Consider the following 15,790-nt stretch of genomic DNA (forward strand, 5'->3'; position numbering starts at 1 on the left):
CATACCTTTTATAAAAGTACTTACACATTGATACAAGTGATTTGTCATCTATTGGAAAATTCCTTATGTCCCCACTTTATTTTTTTGTAATGCAAGATTTTATCCATTTTAATTTATGCATATAACAATGACATATGACCAACTTTTCTAATTTGGTGAAAGTATGGAAATCATGACTTATATGAGTAAGACACATGATAGGTTGTCTATCACCATATTGGAGGTCATTTGGTTAGTATCCATACACGGTTCAGTTTCTCCTCCCCTTAACCTCTATTTTGTTAGACATTTTCACAACAGTTCCCCACCATGTGAAGCTTAAGATATAGCTAAAAAAAAAAAAAAAACCTAAAGCCAACAAACAATGGAACCACAAGATGCAAAAATGGCAAGAATGAAGAGAAAACATGATTTGTTGAATAGAGGAAGCAATGAAAAACGAAAGAACAAAGGTATTTTATATTATATATTACATATCATCAACTGTACCAATAAGTTTTATATAGGTTCTTATAGTTTAGTTGCTTTTTTTACAAGTGATTTTATAATTTTTACAAAATTCCTTTCTTCTTACAATATGCAGAGAATGAAGATCTGGATTTTGCTCTTAGGTACAAGAGGAAAAAGGGGTCATGTGATGCATCAAGGATTCCTTTGTCACCACTAACTAATGGTAATATTCTGACTGGTTTTGAATACAAGTATTTGTGTGTTGTGTTGTTAATCTAGAAATATCCTTAGATATCATTAATAGTTTGTTACCTTCAAGGTATTTAACATTGTTTAACAATATAGGTTCAAATACAACATGCTTGACCTCAATAAGTAACAATGGATCATGCTCAAGTGTTGTTAAGAAGTTCCAATCACCAAACATTCCTTCACAAACATCTTTTGAGTCAGGTTAGAAAATTTTCAGCGTTGTAATGTTTTTCTAACGAAATATTTGGTAAAGCTAAAGTGTGGTATGACCATATCGTGGATTTTACGAATTTGTTCACAGCTTCGTCAACATTATCTAACCCCTCTATTAGATATATATCAAAAGGAGGTTCTGCTAAAGTTAATGGACAAATTAGGCCTCCATTGTCTACAGTTTCCCACGAAGGATCGGGACAGTCCTCAAGTATGTCACATCTTTTAAAACAGTATGATTTTTCTGTTGTCTCAGTCTCTTCAAAAGTGTTACTTACTTATACTTCTTGGCATTTTTCATTGCATGTTTTCATTGATGACGGATGCTAATTATCAGACGTGCTATCTCAAGTGACAGACAATGTTAAGAAGGCACAAAAGACCAGAATTCAAAGGAAACGAAAATACAATCAACTTCCTGTGGCACACTTGGATTTCGATTCGTTACTCCAAGACGTCGGCCAACGTAAAAAGCCATCATTCAGAGGTGATGTTTTCTTAATTTAAATTACGTAATACATGTTAATTATTAATATATGTTAAATTAATAGATACAACTTTTTAATATGCATTGAAATTTTTAACAGAGACCAATCATAACAGCCTAAATTTGGATGAGTTTAAAGTTTCTATATATGCTGATGCAGAGACCACAGGTTTAAAAGATACTCTTACACTATTTAGTGATATATTAATTATTTTTCAGTAAATGTTGAAATTATACATCAGTATTATTGTACACGCATATATGACGTAAACTTATTAATGACACCCTCGACAGGATGCCTTGATTTGGGTTATCCTGAAGTAAGGTGTAAATGGTGCAAGGCTCAAGTTTGGTTAGAGGAGAGGGCAGAAAAGTCCAGACCAGCGAATGATGATACAGAGTTTTCCATATGTTGTCAAAAAGGGTATGTTGATCTTCCTCTCCTTACAGAGACACCAAAACTGCTGGTATCACTTCTTAATGGGACTGAACCACGAAGTAAGCACTACCAAGAGAACATTCGGGCTTATAATAGTATGTTCGCATTTACATCGCTCGGTGGCAAGGTTTTTTCTAAGTTAAACAATGGGCGTGGTCCGCCGCAATTTATCTTGAGTGGACAAAATTACCATAGAATTGGCAGTCTATTGCCGGAGCCCGGAAATACTCCCAAGTTTGCACAGCTATACATCTATGACACACAAAATGAAATCCAGAATAGAACAAAAGTTTTTGAGTAAGTCTAATTTTATACTGTTAAATTTATATATCACTACGCCACTAATAACTTATATGTTCATGTTACTTGATGACATGCAACATTATTTGTTTACTTATTTCCTTGGTTATACTTCCAGGAATGAAGATGGAAAGGGTGGTTTTGATCTTTCATTGGTGGAGGATCTTAAAAATATGTTGGATCAATTTAACCCTCTATGCAAATCCTTTAGAAAGATACGTGACTTGGTTGACAAAGGTTCACCACCAAAGATGGCTCTAAGATTGTTCCGTAAGAGGGAAAAGGATTCGAGGATGCATAATTTACCGACTGCTGATGAAGTTGCTGGATTGGTAGTGGGTGATTACGATCAAACTGAACAAGGAAGGGATATTGTGGTTGATGATGTTAGCAAGGGATTGCGGAGGTTACATGAGACACATCCTCTATATTTGCCACTTCAGTACCCGTTAGTTTTCCCTCGCGGCGAAAATGGTTATGAGGAGGACATACCATATAGAGAGTGGGAAGATGAAGAAAAAAATAGAGGTTCAAGGGAAAGAGTTGCTATTCGAGAATTTTTAGCCTTTAGGATTCAAGAAAGGGAGTGTGAATTTGGCAACATTGTGTATGCACGAAGGCTACTTCAGCAATTCATGGTTGATACTTACACCATGATTGAAGCACAACGACTTTCCTTCATAAGAAACAACCAAGGAAACATTCGATCAGATCTTTTGAATGGACTCCAAGAAGCAGTTGAAAATGGTGATATCGACCCCCGCAATTCTGGACAACGCGTTATCCTACCGGATTCTTTCACAGGTTCCCCTAGGTATATGTTCAACAATTGCCAAGATGCCATGGCAATTTGCAAGAGATTTGGCTACCCGGATCTCTTCATTACATTTACTTGCAACTCAAATTGGAATGAAATCAAGAGTTTTGTGGAAGAAAAGGGTCTAAGTGTATCCGATAGACCAGACATTATCTCCAGGGTATTCAAAATGAAACTTGATCAAATGATGAATGACTTTAAAAAAAAGGAGATGTTTGGGAAAGTGATTGCAGGTAGATTGTTTCTTTGATGTGTATATCGTTACATTTATTTTATTGATTGTTGAATACTTAATTGACCCAATGAATTATTCGACAGTGACTTCACTTAAATTGGTTTTTTCAGGTATGTACACGGTTGAGTTTCAAAAGAGGGGGCTTCCACATGCACACATACTGTTGTGGTTAGAAGGCACAAACAAACTACACACGACTAAGGACATCGACAAGGTCATATCAGCGGAGATCCCACATCCAGACTTATACCCAAAGTTGCATTCGGCCGTTTCTAATTTTATGATGCATGGTCCATGTGGAAAGGCAAATTCAGCTTCACCTTGTATGAAAGGACCAAGATGCTCCAAATACTTTCCAAAGAAGCTTTTACCATCCACCACCATAGATGAAGATGGTTTTCCGGTTTATAAAAGAGTTGACAGTGGTGTGTCCGTCATGAAGAATGGTGTTCCTTTGGATAATAGGTATGTTGTCCCTTATAACCCAACACTTTTGATGAGGTTCCAAGGGCATGTTAACGTTGAATATTGCAACAAATCAAATGCAATAAAGTATTTGTTCAAGTATGTTAACAAGGGCCCCGATAGAGCAAACCTCCACATAAAAAACAAACCGGGCGAGAAAGAGGATCCGGCTCAAATAGATGAAATCAAGAGGTATTATGATTGTCGTTACGTATCACCGTGTGAAGCTGCGTGGAGAATTTTTATGTTTGATATTCATCAAAAGTGGCCTCCTGTCATGAGATTATCTTTGCATTTGGATGGTCAGCAAAGTGTCAGATTTAAGGAAACCCAAAAGCTAAACAAAGTTGTTGACTACCATCAATCAGTACCAACCATGTTTCTGGCTTGGTTTGTTGCAAATCAGTTGTATCCAGAAGGAAGGGAGTTGACATATGCTGAATATCCTACAAAATTCACTTATTTTCCCAGGAAAAGGGTATGGCATCCGAGGAAAAATGGATTTCAAATTGGGAGGCTATCATACATTCCTGTCGGTTCTGGTGAATTGTATTACATGCGCATCCTATTGACGATCCAGAAGGGTTGTATGGGATATGATTGTCTCAAAACTGTCAATGGCAAGCTCTATGACACATTCCAAGATGCATGTTATGCTATTGGGTTGTTGTCTGATGATAAAGAATTTATCGATGGAATTGGTGAAGCTTATAGAACAGAGAGTGGGCATATGCTTCGGGTGTTGTTTGTCAGACTTTTAAACATGAGCACTATGCACAAACCTGATAAAGTATGGGATGCAACTTGGAAAATGTTGGCTGATGGGATTCTATACGCAAGACGTAGGAAGCTTGATATTCCAGGTATTAGTCCAAATATATAGAGTTTCTAAATCATCATTAAATTACAATAGCGTAAAAATGTAACTTGGCACTGATTATTTTTGTTGTGTTCTAGACTGTTATCATAGTTGTAAGGGGAGAACACTACTTGCTGCAACACTTAGGGGATATTTGCTTAGTGTTACTGTAGTATGCCTATAGTGAAACAAATTTTATAGTGACTTACATGAAAATTAACATATATTGCAGTTACCTACATTTACATTAGGATTTTCTGTTGTAGCAAGTGATACTGTTGAGTTATATACCACTGTAATCTAATTCACATGATACAAAATTATGCAGATCTACAAATTTCTGACTCGGTTTTGAAAAATCTTTGCTTAATTGAGTTAGAGAAGTTGCTGAGTTGTAATGGAAAGTCTCTGAATGATTACAAATCCCTACCGTATCCGATATTTGAAGAGATGTTTGCCATGGAAAACAGATTCATTGCAGATGAATTAAATTATGACAAAGACAAGCTCCGTGAGCTGCATGAATCCCTTCTAGGAAAGTTGACAGAAGAGCAGCATAGTGTTTATTCCACTATAATGAAGTCGGTTTTGAGTCAAGATGGTCAGTTCTACTTTTTGTATGGTTACGGTGGAACTGGGAAGACATTCATGTGGAAGACTCTTTCTGCAGCATTAAGATCACAAGGAAAGATTGTTATAAATGTTGCATCTAGCGGCATTGCGTCATTATTGTTGCCGGGAGGCAAAACTGCTCACTCTACATTTTGTATTCCACTGCAAATAAATGTGAAATCAACTTGCAATATAAAACAACAGGATTTGAGAGCCAAGTTGCTAAGGGAAGCGAGTTTATTTATATGGGATGAGGCTCCTATGATGCATAGATATTGTTTTGAGGCATTTGATCGTACCATGCGCGATTTGATGAGAGGTGTAGATGAAGAAAACTTGAACAGACCATTTGGAGGTAAAGTTGTCATATTGGGTGGAGATGTTAGGCAAATTTTACCTGTGATCAGAAATGGAAATAGACTTGATATAATAAAGTCCACGATCACCTCTTCTCTTCTTTGGCACAGTTGCAAGGTTTTGAAGCTCACAAGGAACATGAGATTAGTGGATGATGGTACAAGTCCAAATGCCAATGAGATTAGAGAGTTTGCAAACTGGATTTTGAAAATTGGTGATGGTGAGATGGAAGCTGACGAGGATGGAGAAGGTCGCATAGATATACCTGAAGAGTTGTGCATTCCTCCATGTGATAACCCTTTGCAAGAATTAATTGACTTTGTTTATCCCAACATTGTCAACAACATTGACAATCAAAGGATTTTCGAAGAAAAAGCAATTCTTGCTCCGACGCTTGATTGTGTAGAACAAGTCAATGACTATGTTTTGTCCTTGATAGCAGGTGAAGAGAAACAGTACCTCAGTTCCGATACACCTTGCAAATCTGATGAGGATTATGATATTCAAGGAGATTGGTGCACCAGTGAATTCCTTAATGATGTGAAATGTTCTGGGATACCGAACCATCGACTGACATTGAAGGTTGGAGTTCCCATAATGCTTCTACGAAACATTGATCAAGCAAGCGGTTTATGCAATGGAACACGCTTGCAAGTAAACCATCTTGGGAAGAACATTATAACTGCCACTGTTATCACTGGGAAGAGTTTAGGACAGAAGGTTTTAATCCCAAGGATGGATTTGGTTCCATCCGATTCAGGTTTTCCGTTCAAGTTCTCAAGAAGGCAATTCCCCATTTCTTTATGCTTTGCTATGACAATAAACAAAAGTCAAGGCCAGTCGTTGTCCAAAGTAGGTATATACTTACCTCGCCCGGTGTTCACACATGGACAATTGTATGTGGCTGTGTCAAGAGTAACTACTAAGAAAGGGTTAAAAATGTTAATCTTGGATGAAGATGGTGTCCCTTGCACATCAACTGTCAATGTTGTTTTTCCAGAAGTATTTGATAATTTGTAGATTGAATTGCTACAAGGTATGAATGCATACGTTATACGACCTTGAATATGGTTTCAATCATCATTAGTCACTACATATAATTTTGAAAGTTGTTTTTTCCTTTTCTTTTGCAGCATTTTTTGATGGAAACATGGCGTAGCGAATCATTGTCTTGAAGGGATTATATTGAGAAATATGTTTGCTATTGGGCTATGCAGTTCATTTGATGTTTTTTTGAAGTCATTCTATGATTGTAATATGCCAATGAAGTTCTAATGCATAAATTTGTCATGGCAATGGATTTGGTTTAATTTATTAGTTGTTATAGATTAACTATGTATTTGAATTTACAAAAACGACGATGTATGTTATTCATTTTGGTAATGGCTTATCGGCATATGCTTTAAGACCCAACTTCGGTCTCTTTTTGCCCGTGCGTTGCACGGGGCAAATACTAGTATATATATATATATGGGTTATGCTACAAGCCACCCTTTGGTGGTGTCTTTTAGCAAGTCACACCTCAAGGTGTGATTTTCACTTTTTAGTTATAACTTTGCTAAAAGACACCTTCATAAAAGTAAGTTGGTGTCTTTTCGGAAATGCTCATAGAGTAACTTGCTAAAAGACACCTTCACAAAAGGTGTCTTCTAGCAAAACCCTATATATATATATATATATATATATATATATATATATATATATATATATATAAAGAGAGAGAGGGGGGAAGGGGTGGGGGGGATTTAAAGGTTTAGAGTAGTTCTTTTTTCTTATAACTTCATTATTTATTTTTAAAGTATATTTTAACAATTTTGTTGTTTTTATCGAATAAGAAAATTATTTTGAAAAAAAAAAATATTTGCAACTTACGGTGAAAAATGAGTGATAGGATAATGGAGACTTATAATCAGAGCACAATGCACAACCATGTGCATCCGTGAACGGGTGTCCTACTAGTTTGTTTTAGAAAAGGACTTCAGGCCTTATTCTAGTAGTTTGTTGGCTAAATTACACTATGAGTCTTTTAAGTTATTTAATCGTATTAAGTTGGTCATTTCAGTTTTTTCGATACCACGTAGGTCTTTAAGTCAACTAATTATAACAAGTTGGTCATTTATGTTTTTTCTATACCAATTAGGTCCTTTAAGTTATTTAACCATAACAATTTTGAGGATTTCAGATCTTAAAAAATGTAAGTTATTCGGTATTTAAATGTTTCAATTAAATAGCTTAAAGGACATAAGTGATACGAAAAATAATTTAGTGGTACGGAAAAAAAAACCTAAATGATCAATTTATTACAATTAATTTACTTAAAGGATCTCTGATTTAATCTAGTTTGTTTAGTAGTATTGTTATTCTGGTTAATGTAATTAACTTACCATGTGTATGTATCGCCTTATGTAAGCGATGTATAGTCAATTCTTTCCATTCACTTTTCCCCCCTAAATAATGGGATTATACTATGTTTATAGAAGTTGACGCATACACATGCTAAGATAACTATATCAACCACATATTAACAATGTTACCAAACAAAGTAAGATAATATGCCTTAAAGTCGCCTTCTTCTTAAAAAAATAACAATATGCTTTAAAGATCCTCTTCTATAATAAACGAAAGAATCGATATTCTCTTAGTCTCCATAATATTATCACAACCAATTTAAGTTTGTTTATGGGAAATATTGAAAAAGACCTAAAATATAGTGATATCAATAACTAATATGAGTAAATGTAAAATTACAATATCATATAAAGTTACAATAAGAAGATCCATCACATGCCTGAATCAGCTTTGATATAATATACTCATTAATCAAAATTGAAATAAAATTCATAAGCATAAAATAAGCTTGAATTGCAATCATGAAGGTAATTTCTTATACAGTAAGTGATGAAGCATTGCAGATATGTCTATAAATTAATTAATTTAAATAAAATATTAATTTTTATTTTTTATAATAACACATAATGCAAATAAATATAAATTAATGTGAATTTTCTTTTTTCTTATAACTTTTATTGGTATTATTGGACTAGTGTTATATTTATTTATGAATGTTTTTAAATATTATGACATATTTATTTGGGGGATCGAGTAAAATAAATTTATGTTATTAATTCCTCTAAAAACATGTTATAAGTTATGATTTTTGTTTTTATACCTAAAATTAACTTTTTTTTTGAGGGAACCTAAAATTAACTTATTAAATATAATAATTGTTTACTGTTTTGGAGAATTTTGAATTTATTGTTGTGAAAAAAAAATCTATGAACTTATTTTTATGTATATTTATTCGATTCACATATTTTGAATGTGGAATTAGGTTTTTTTTTCCACCCAGTTTAGTTAAATAATTTGATTTGTAAGATTTTAAGATTTAATTTTAAAAATATTTAATTGAGTTTTTAATTCAGTTAGAAACAATATTTTCTGTCGCCATAAACTTAACTCATTTGATAGAAAAATTATGTTATATATGTGGGGAACGATGTTCGAACCCTGCATTTTCTACTTATTCATATTAAAGGACCGTAGGAATAAACATCCACTACCCATAAAATCATTAATGTGTCCTTTCTTTTTCTCACTCACTCCAACTTTTTATCACTCTCTCTTTCACGAATGAGCAATGTTATATCTCTAGAAAAATAACATCAAGAATTCTTCAAGAATAAAGAGAAGCCAATCACAATGCACTATTTGCCACAATTCAAGGAGGTGTAGCTGAAAAATAGGAAGTGAACAAATAAATCATGCAATTAAAACTTGTCAGCTGTGTCTTGAAAAATTCTTGATGCTATTTTTCTAGAGAAATAGCATTTTCCTTCACGAATATCTATACCCCCACTTCAAAAAGAAAAAAGTGTGTAGAAACTACCTCTTACTTGCTATAATGTGTTAGCATTAGAATCACGTGACTACTATAGGATGGAAGACATTTCATTCATGACGTAACAAACAAAACATAACTGTTCATAATGTCAGCAATACCGATAACCAATTGGATTTTTTTTGAATGGGTTTGGAAAAACTTATTGTTACTAATCTTTAAACATAAACCTATACTACTCATAGATTAAATATTTTCATGAAAGTATATTAGTATTAAATTTATTTGCTATGTGCAATATAATTATCTTTTACACTATAAATCAAATAAAAATAATATTATGTGTAACTTAGTATTAAAATCAACGTTTTTAATATTGTGCACATTCATAATATGTATCATGTATTTACCCATTTGGTGCATGTATAAATACTTGCAATACATGTACATAATGTATTTTACACAAAAGTTTGTTAACATACAAGTCACAAAGATACTTATAAATAAAAAAATTGATGTCTATAGTATGATTATATTATATAGGGGTGTACTTTAGTAAATTTAAAACAAATGTGCTTTACAATACGTACTTCCTCACAAAAACGAATTTCTCTATATGAACATTTTAAAAGTCGACATTTACAAAAATTTCTTTGAGCAGATAACTACCATGTGCACGTTACATGTTCCTACACTGGTAGACCTTAAACGAGAAAGCATATTTATGCATTTGTACTCTTTTTATTTGTACTTTCTTTTAGAATTAATGTTCAATTTGCAGTTAAAAAATAAAAGTAGCACACCATATCTTCGTGAACAAACTAACCTTTAACTATAATAGAATTGACGTTCTATTAATACTAAGCTTCCTTCCTTCAACAAAATCTAAGTTGTAATCACCCCCTCCCCTCAATACTAAGTTGTAAGACATTTCTGCACATCATCTCAACCTCAAAAAATGGGATTACACTGCTTAAAATTTATTCTTGTTTTCTGTATTTTCACAACCATAAATGTTTTAATTTATGATCATATAATTGTTTGTATACAATATCTCCAACAATGTGCCGAGTATCAATATGTCGTCGAGCAAACGGGAGCTCGATGGCATATTGATTCTCGGCATATTGCTGGAGACCATTACATAGAAACAATTATATGATCATAAATTAAAGCATTTGTGGTTGTCAAAATACAGAAAATAATTAAGAATAAATTTTAAGAAGTGTAATCTCATTTTTTTGAGGTTGTGATGGTGCGCAGAAGTGTCTTACAACTTAGTATTGAGGGGAAGAGGTGATTACAACTTAGGTTTTGTTTTAAAGGAACGAAACTTAGTATTAATAGAACGCCAATTCTTTTATAGTTAAAGGTTAGTTTGTTCACGAAGATATGGTGTGCTACTTTTTTTTTTTTACTGCAAATTGAACATTAATTTAATTCTAAAAGAAAGTATAAATACAAAAGAAAGTACAAATCACAAATACGCTTTCTTGTTTAAGGTCTACCAGTGTAGGATCATGTGATGTGCACGTGGTTGTTATTTGCTAATAGAAACTTTTGTAAATATCGACTTTTAAAATGTTTATATAGAGAAATTTGTTTTTATGAGGAAGTATGTATTGTAAAGCACATTTGTTTTAAATTTACTAAATTACGTCCCTATATAGTATACTCATACTTTTTCTTGAGGGAGATAGTATACTCATACTATAGACATCAATTTTTTTAATTTATAAGTATCTTTGTGACTTGTATGTTAACAAACTTTTGTCTAAAAAAAATTATGTACATGTATTGCAAGTCTTTATACATGCATCAACTGTGTAAATACATGATACATATTATAAATGTGCACAATATTAAAAACGTTGATTTTAATACTAAGTTACACATAATATTATTTTTATTGATTTATAGTGTAAAAGATAATTATACTGCGCTTAGAAAATAAATTTAATACTAATATACTTTCATGAAAATATTTAATTTATGAGTAGTATATGTTTATTGATATTGCTTACATATAGACATCACCTTTTTTATTTATAAGTATCTTTGTGACTACTGACTTGTAGGTTAACAAACTTTTGTGTAAAAAAAATTATGTACATGTATTGCAAGTCTTTATACATGCACCAACTGTGTCAATACATGATACATATTATAAATGTGCACAATATTAAAAACTTTGATTTTAATACTAAGTTACACATAATATTATTTTTATTGATTTATAGTGTAAAAGATAATTATACTGCGCATAGCAAATAAATTTAATACTAATATACTTTCATGAAAATATTTAACTTATGAGTAGTAAAAGTTTATTGATATTGCTTACGATATGAATTATGAACATTTATGTTTTGTTGTGTACGTCATGAATGAAATGTCTTCCATTCTATAGTAGTCACGTGATTCTAATGCTAACACATTATAGTAAGTAAGAGGTAGTTTCTGCACAATTTCTTCCTTTTAAAGTGGTTGAATGTTGTTTGTTCATAAAGATGCGATGATTAGAGATGGCAAACTAATATGTACTTGCACACATTAGCAAATACAATCCAAGATGGATACGAGTAGGGTGGAAATAGGTTAGACTGGGCTAGGATTTGCAAGGTCTAAGTCTAGTTTGTCAAAAATTTTAAGGCATACGGTCTACCGTAGAATGATTTTTAAGGTTTGAATCTCGTCTTTTAATTGTCTGAGATGGTATGCTACATTGTTTAAAAATCTATTTTATATGAACATCTTTATATACGTAATGCAGTCTAAGTTTAAACAAATTAGCAAGCTAATATATCGATGAGATCAAGCTTCCTTTTGATATTTAACATGATTTTTTTTTTTGAAAATTTGATTATATTATATCATATTTCAATTCTAGTTTATAATAATACATTTAAATATGCGAAAAATTAATGCATACTAATATGTTTAATTTATATTTACATAAGTAGGTCGGTCTGATAGGCATGAAAGACCTTTTTATGGTTCGTGCCCTGACCTTTTTACCTAAATAAGCTTCTAAAGAAGCCTAAGTATTCTCTATTTGAGAAAGAAAAAAAAGTCTAGTATGGCATGTCGTAGGTCATATAGGTCGGTCTAGTCTATTCACTTCCCTAGATACTATCCATAAAATAAACCCAGGTATCCAAATTAATAAATGGATATTTCAACTATCTATATTAGTTACTCACCCCAGTCACTATTATAAACAAATATTCTTTTTTTTTTCCAGATTTATTGAATATTGATGTACCTAGACTATATTATAAATCAAATACATCCATTATTCAATTAATAAACCAGAAAAAGAAATATTTGCTTATAATAATGATAAGAAGTAATAGAAATAGAGATGAATGTGTACTTGTGGATTGGATATATGTACCCGTTACTAAATTAATAAAATTACTAAAACTCTATTGGTTAAATACAAAGCTCTCCATATTCTCTATATATTATTTATTTTTTTAGTTGTATACAGCGAAAAATTATTGGTGAATGGAGTTTACATGTATAGGTTTTATTTGGTTGCATATTAATTAAAGATTATAAATAATTATTTTACCTAATAAATATTATAAACAACAATGGATATTAATATTTGTTTTGAGAGAGAGATCGGCCAGAGCTACGCTTACCCTCCCCTCCATCGGTCCCTATTCATATACATGCGGATAATGAAAGTGGAATAACCGCATGGATATGGATAAGATGTGAATATCATTTTTATCCAACGCGGATGAGTACTATGAGTGTTGTGGATATTCATTGCATCCCTAATCTTACTTACTAAAGCTTAACCCCTAAAGCTAACCCTAACCCTAATATTTTCCCCCCATTTTTCCCTCCACTTTTCTAAGCCATTGGATCTTGCACATTTAGGCGCCATTCAATTTTAGCCATTGATCATATTTCATATTTATCTCTTCTATTTTCCGAAACAACTATTTCATATTTATCTCTTCTATTTTCCGAAACAACTATTTCATATTTATCTCTTCTATTTTTCAAAACAACTATTTCATATTTATCTATTCTATTTTCCGAAACATCTTACTTACTAAAGCTTAACCCCTAAACATAACCCTAACCCTAATATTTTCCCCCCATTTTTCCCTCCACTTTTCTAAGCCATTGGATCTTGCACGTTTAGGCGCCATTCAATATTAGCCATTGATCATATTTCATATTTATCTCTTCTATTTTCCGAAACAACTATTTCATATTTATCTCTTCTATTTTCCGAAACAACTATTTCATATTTATCTCTAATTCTGAAACAAATTGGCCCTACAACTATTTCATATTTTTCTATAGCTCTATTTTTTCGAAACAACTATTTCATATTTATCTCTTCTTTTTTCCGAAACAACTATTTCATATTTATCTATAGCCCTATTTTTCCGAAACAACTAAATCTAACCCTAACCCTAACCCTAATATTTTTTCCCCATTTTTCCCTCCACTTTTCTAAGTCATTGGATCTTGCACATTTAGGCGCCATTCAATTTTAGCCATTGATCATATTTCATATTTATCTCTTTTATTTTCCGAAACAACTATTCATATTTATCTCTTCTATTTTCCGAAACAACTATTTCATATTTATCTCTTCTATTTTCCGAAACATCTTACTTACTAAAGCTTAACCCCTAAAGCTAACCCTAACCCTAATATTTTCCCCCATTTTTCCCTCCACTTTTAAAGCCATTGGATCTTGCACATTTAGGCGCCATTCAATTTTAGCCATTGATCATATTTCATATTTATCTCCTCTATTTTCCGAAACAACTATTTCATATTTATCTCTTCTATTTTTCGAAACAACTATTTCATATTTATCTCTGCTATTTTCCGAAACAACTATTTCATATTTATCTCTTCTATTTTCCGAAACATCTTACTTACTAAAGCTTAACCCCTAAAGCTAACCCTAACCCTAATATTTTCCCCCCATTTTTCCCTCCACTTTTCTAAGCCATTGGATCTTGCACATTTAGGCGCCATTCAATTTTAGCCATTGATCATATTTCATATTTATCTCTTCTATTTTCCGAAACAACTATTTCATATTTATCTCTTCTATTTTCCGAAACAACTATTTCATATTTATCTCTTCTATTTTTCAAAACAACTATTTCATATTTATCTATTCTATTTTCCGAAACATCTTACTTACTAAAGCTTAACCCCTAAACATAACCCTAACCCTAATATTTTCCCCCCATTTTTCCCTCCACTTTTCTAAGCCATTGGATCTTGCAAGTTTAGGCGCCATTCAATATTAGCCATTGATCATATTTCATATTTATCTCTTCTATTTTCCGAAACAACTATTTCATATTTATCTCTTCTATTTTCCGAAACAACTATTTCATATTTATCTCTACTTCTGAAACAAATTGGCCCTACAACTATTTCATATTTTTCTATAGCTCTATTTTTTCGAAACAACAATTTCATATTTATCTCTTCTTTTTTCCGAAACAACTATTTCATATTTATCTATAGCCCTATTTTTCCGAAACAACTAAATCTAACCCTAACCCTAACCCTAATATTTTTTCCCCATTTTTCCCTCCACTTTTCTAAGTCATTGGATCTTGCACATTTAGGCGCCATTCAATTTTAGCCATTGATCATATTTCATATTTATCTCTTTTATTTTCCGAAACAACTATTCATATTTATCTCTTCTATTTTCCAAAACAACTATTTCATATTTATATCTTCTATTTTCCGAAACATCTTACTTACTAAAGCTTAACCCCTAAAGCTAACCCTAACCCTAATATTTTCCCCCATTTTTCCCTCCACTTTTAAAGCCATTGGATCTTGCACATTTAGGCGCCATTCAATTTTAGCCATTAATCATATTTCATATTTATCTCCTCTATTTTCCGAAACAACTATTTCATATTTATCTCTTCTATTTTTCGAAACAACTATTTCATATTTATCTCTGCTATTTTCCGAAACAACTATTTCATATTTATCTCTTCTATTTTCCGAAACATCTATTTTCCCCCCATTTTTCCCTCCACTTTTCTAAGCCATTGGATCTTGCACATTTAGGCGCCATTCAATTTTAGCCATTGATCATATTTCATATTTATCTCTTCTATTTTCCGAAACAACTATTTCATATATATCTCTTCTATTTTCCGAAACAACTATTGCACATTTATCTCTTCTATTTTCCGAAACAACTATTTCATATTTATCTCTACTTCCGAAACAAATTGGCCCTACAACTATTTCATATTTATCTATAGCCCTATTTTTTTGAAACAACTATTTGATATTTATCTCTTCTTTTTTCCGAAACAACTATTTCATATTTATCTATAGCCCTATTTTTCCGAAACAACTAAATCTAACCCTAACCCTAATATTTTCTCCCCATTTTTCCCTCCACTTTTCTAAGCCATTGGATCTTGCACATTTAGGTGCC

The 15,790-nt window shown here is 32.1% G+C and overlaps 1 protein-coding gene across 1 annotated transcript; it reads left to right on the plus strand.

The window, feature by feature from the left end:
- Window positions 1-364: 364 nt before the first annotated feature.
- LOC146925126 (uncharacterized) lies at window positions 365-6,899 on the plus strand. The gene is made up of 11 exons (XM_085710089.1): window positions 365-452; window positions 584-673; window positions 796-903; window positions 1,004-1,126; window positions 1,253-1,402; window positions 1,503-1,571; window positions 1,697-2,138; window positions 2,260-3,191; window positions 3,304-4,521; window positions 4,846-6,522; window positions 6,620-6,899. The coding sequence occupies exons 1-10, from the start codon at window positions 365-367 to the stop codon at window positions 6,504-6,506; spliced, it is 4,881 nt and encodes a 1,626-aa protein (XP_085566215.1). The 3' UTR covers window positions 6,507-6,522; window positions 6,620-6,899.
- Window positions 6,900-15,790: the final 8,891 nt, after the last annotated feature.

This window comes from Medicago sativa, chromosome 5 (genome assembly GCF_051527215.1).
Source record: "Medicago sativa cultivar Bolivia chromosome 5, Bolivia_mono, whole genome shotgun sequence".
Taxonomy (NCBI): Eukaryota; Viridiplantae; Streptophyta; class Magnoliopsida; order Fabales; family Fabaceae; genus Medicago; species Medicago sativa.

Coding starts and splice junctions, on each gene's coding strand:
- LOC146925126 (XM_085710089.1), top strand. CDS start 365: ATGGAACCACAAGATGCAAAAATGGCAAGAATGAAGAGAAAACATGAT. Junction 1,572..1,696: donor TGCTGATGCAGAGACCACAG/GTTTAAAAGATA, acceptor CACCCTCGACAG/GATGCCTTGATTTGGGTTAT. Junction 2,139..2,259: donor AATAGAACAAAAGTTTTTGA/GTAAGTCTAATT, acceptor TTATACTTCCAG/GAATGAAGATGGAAAGGGTG.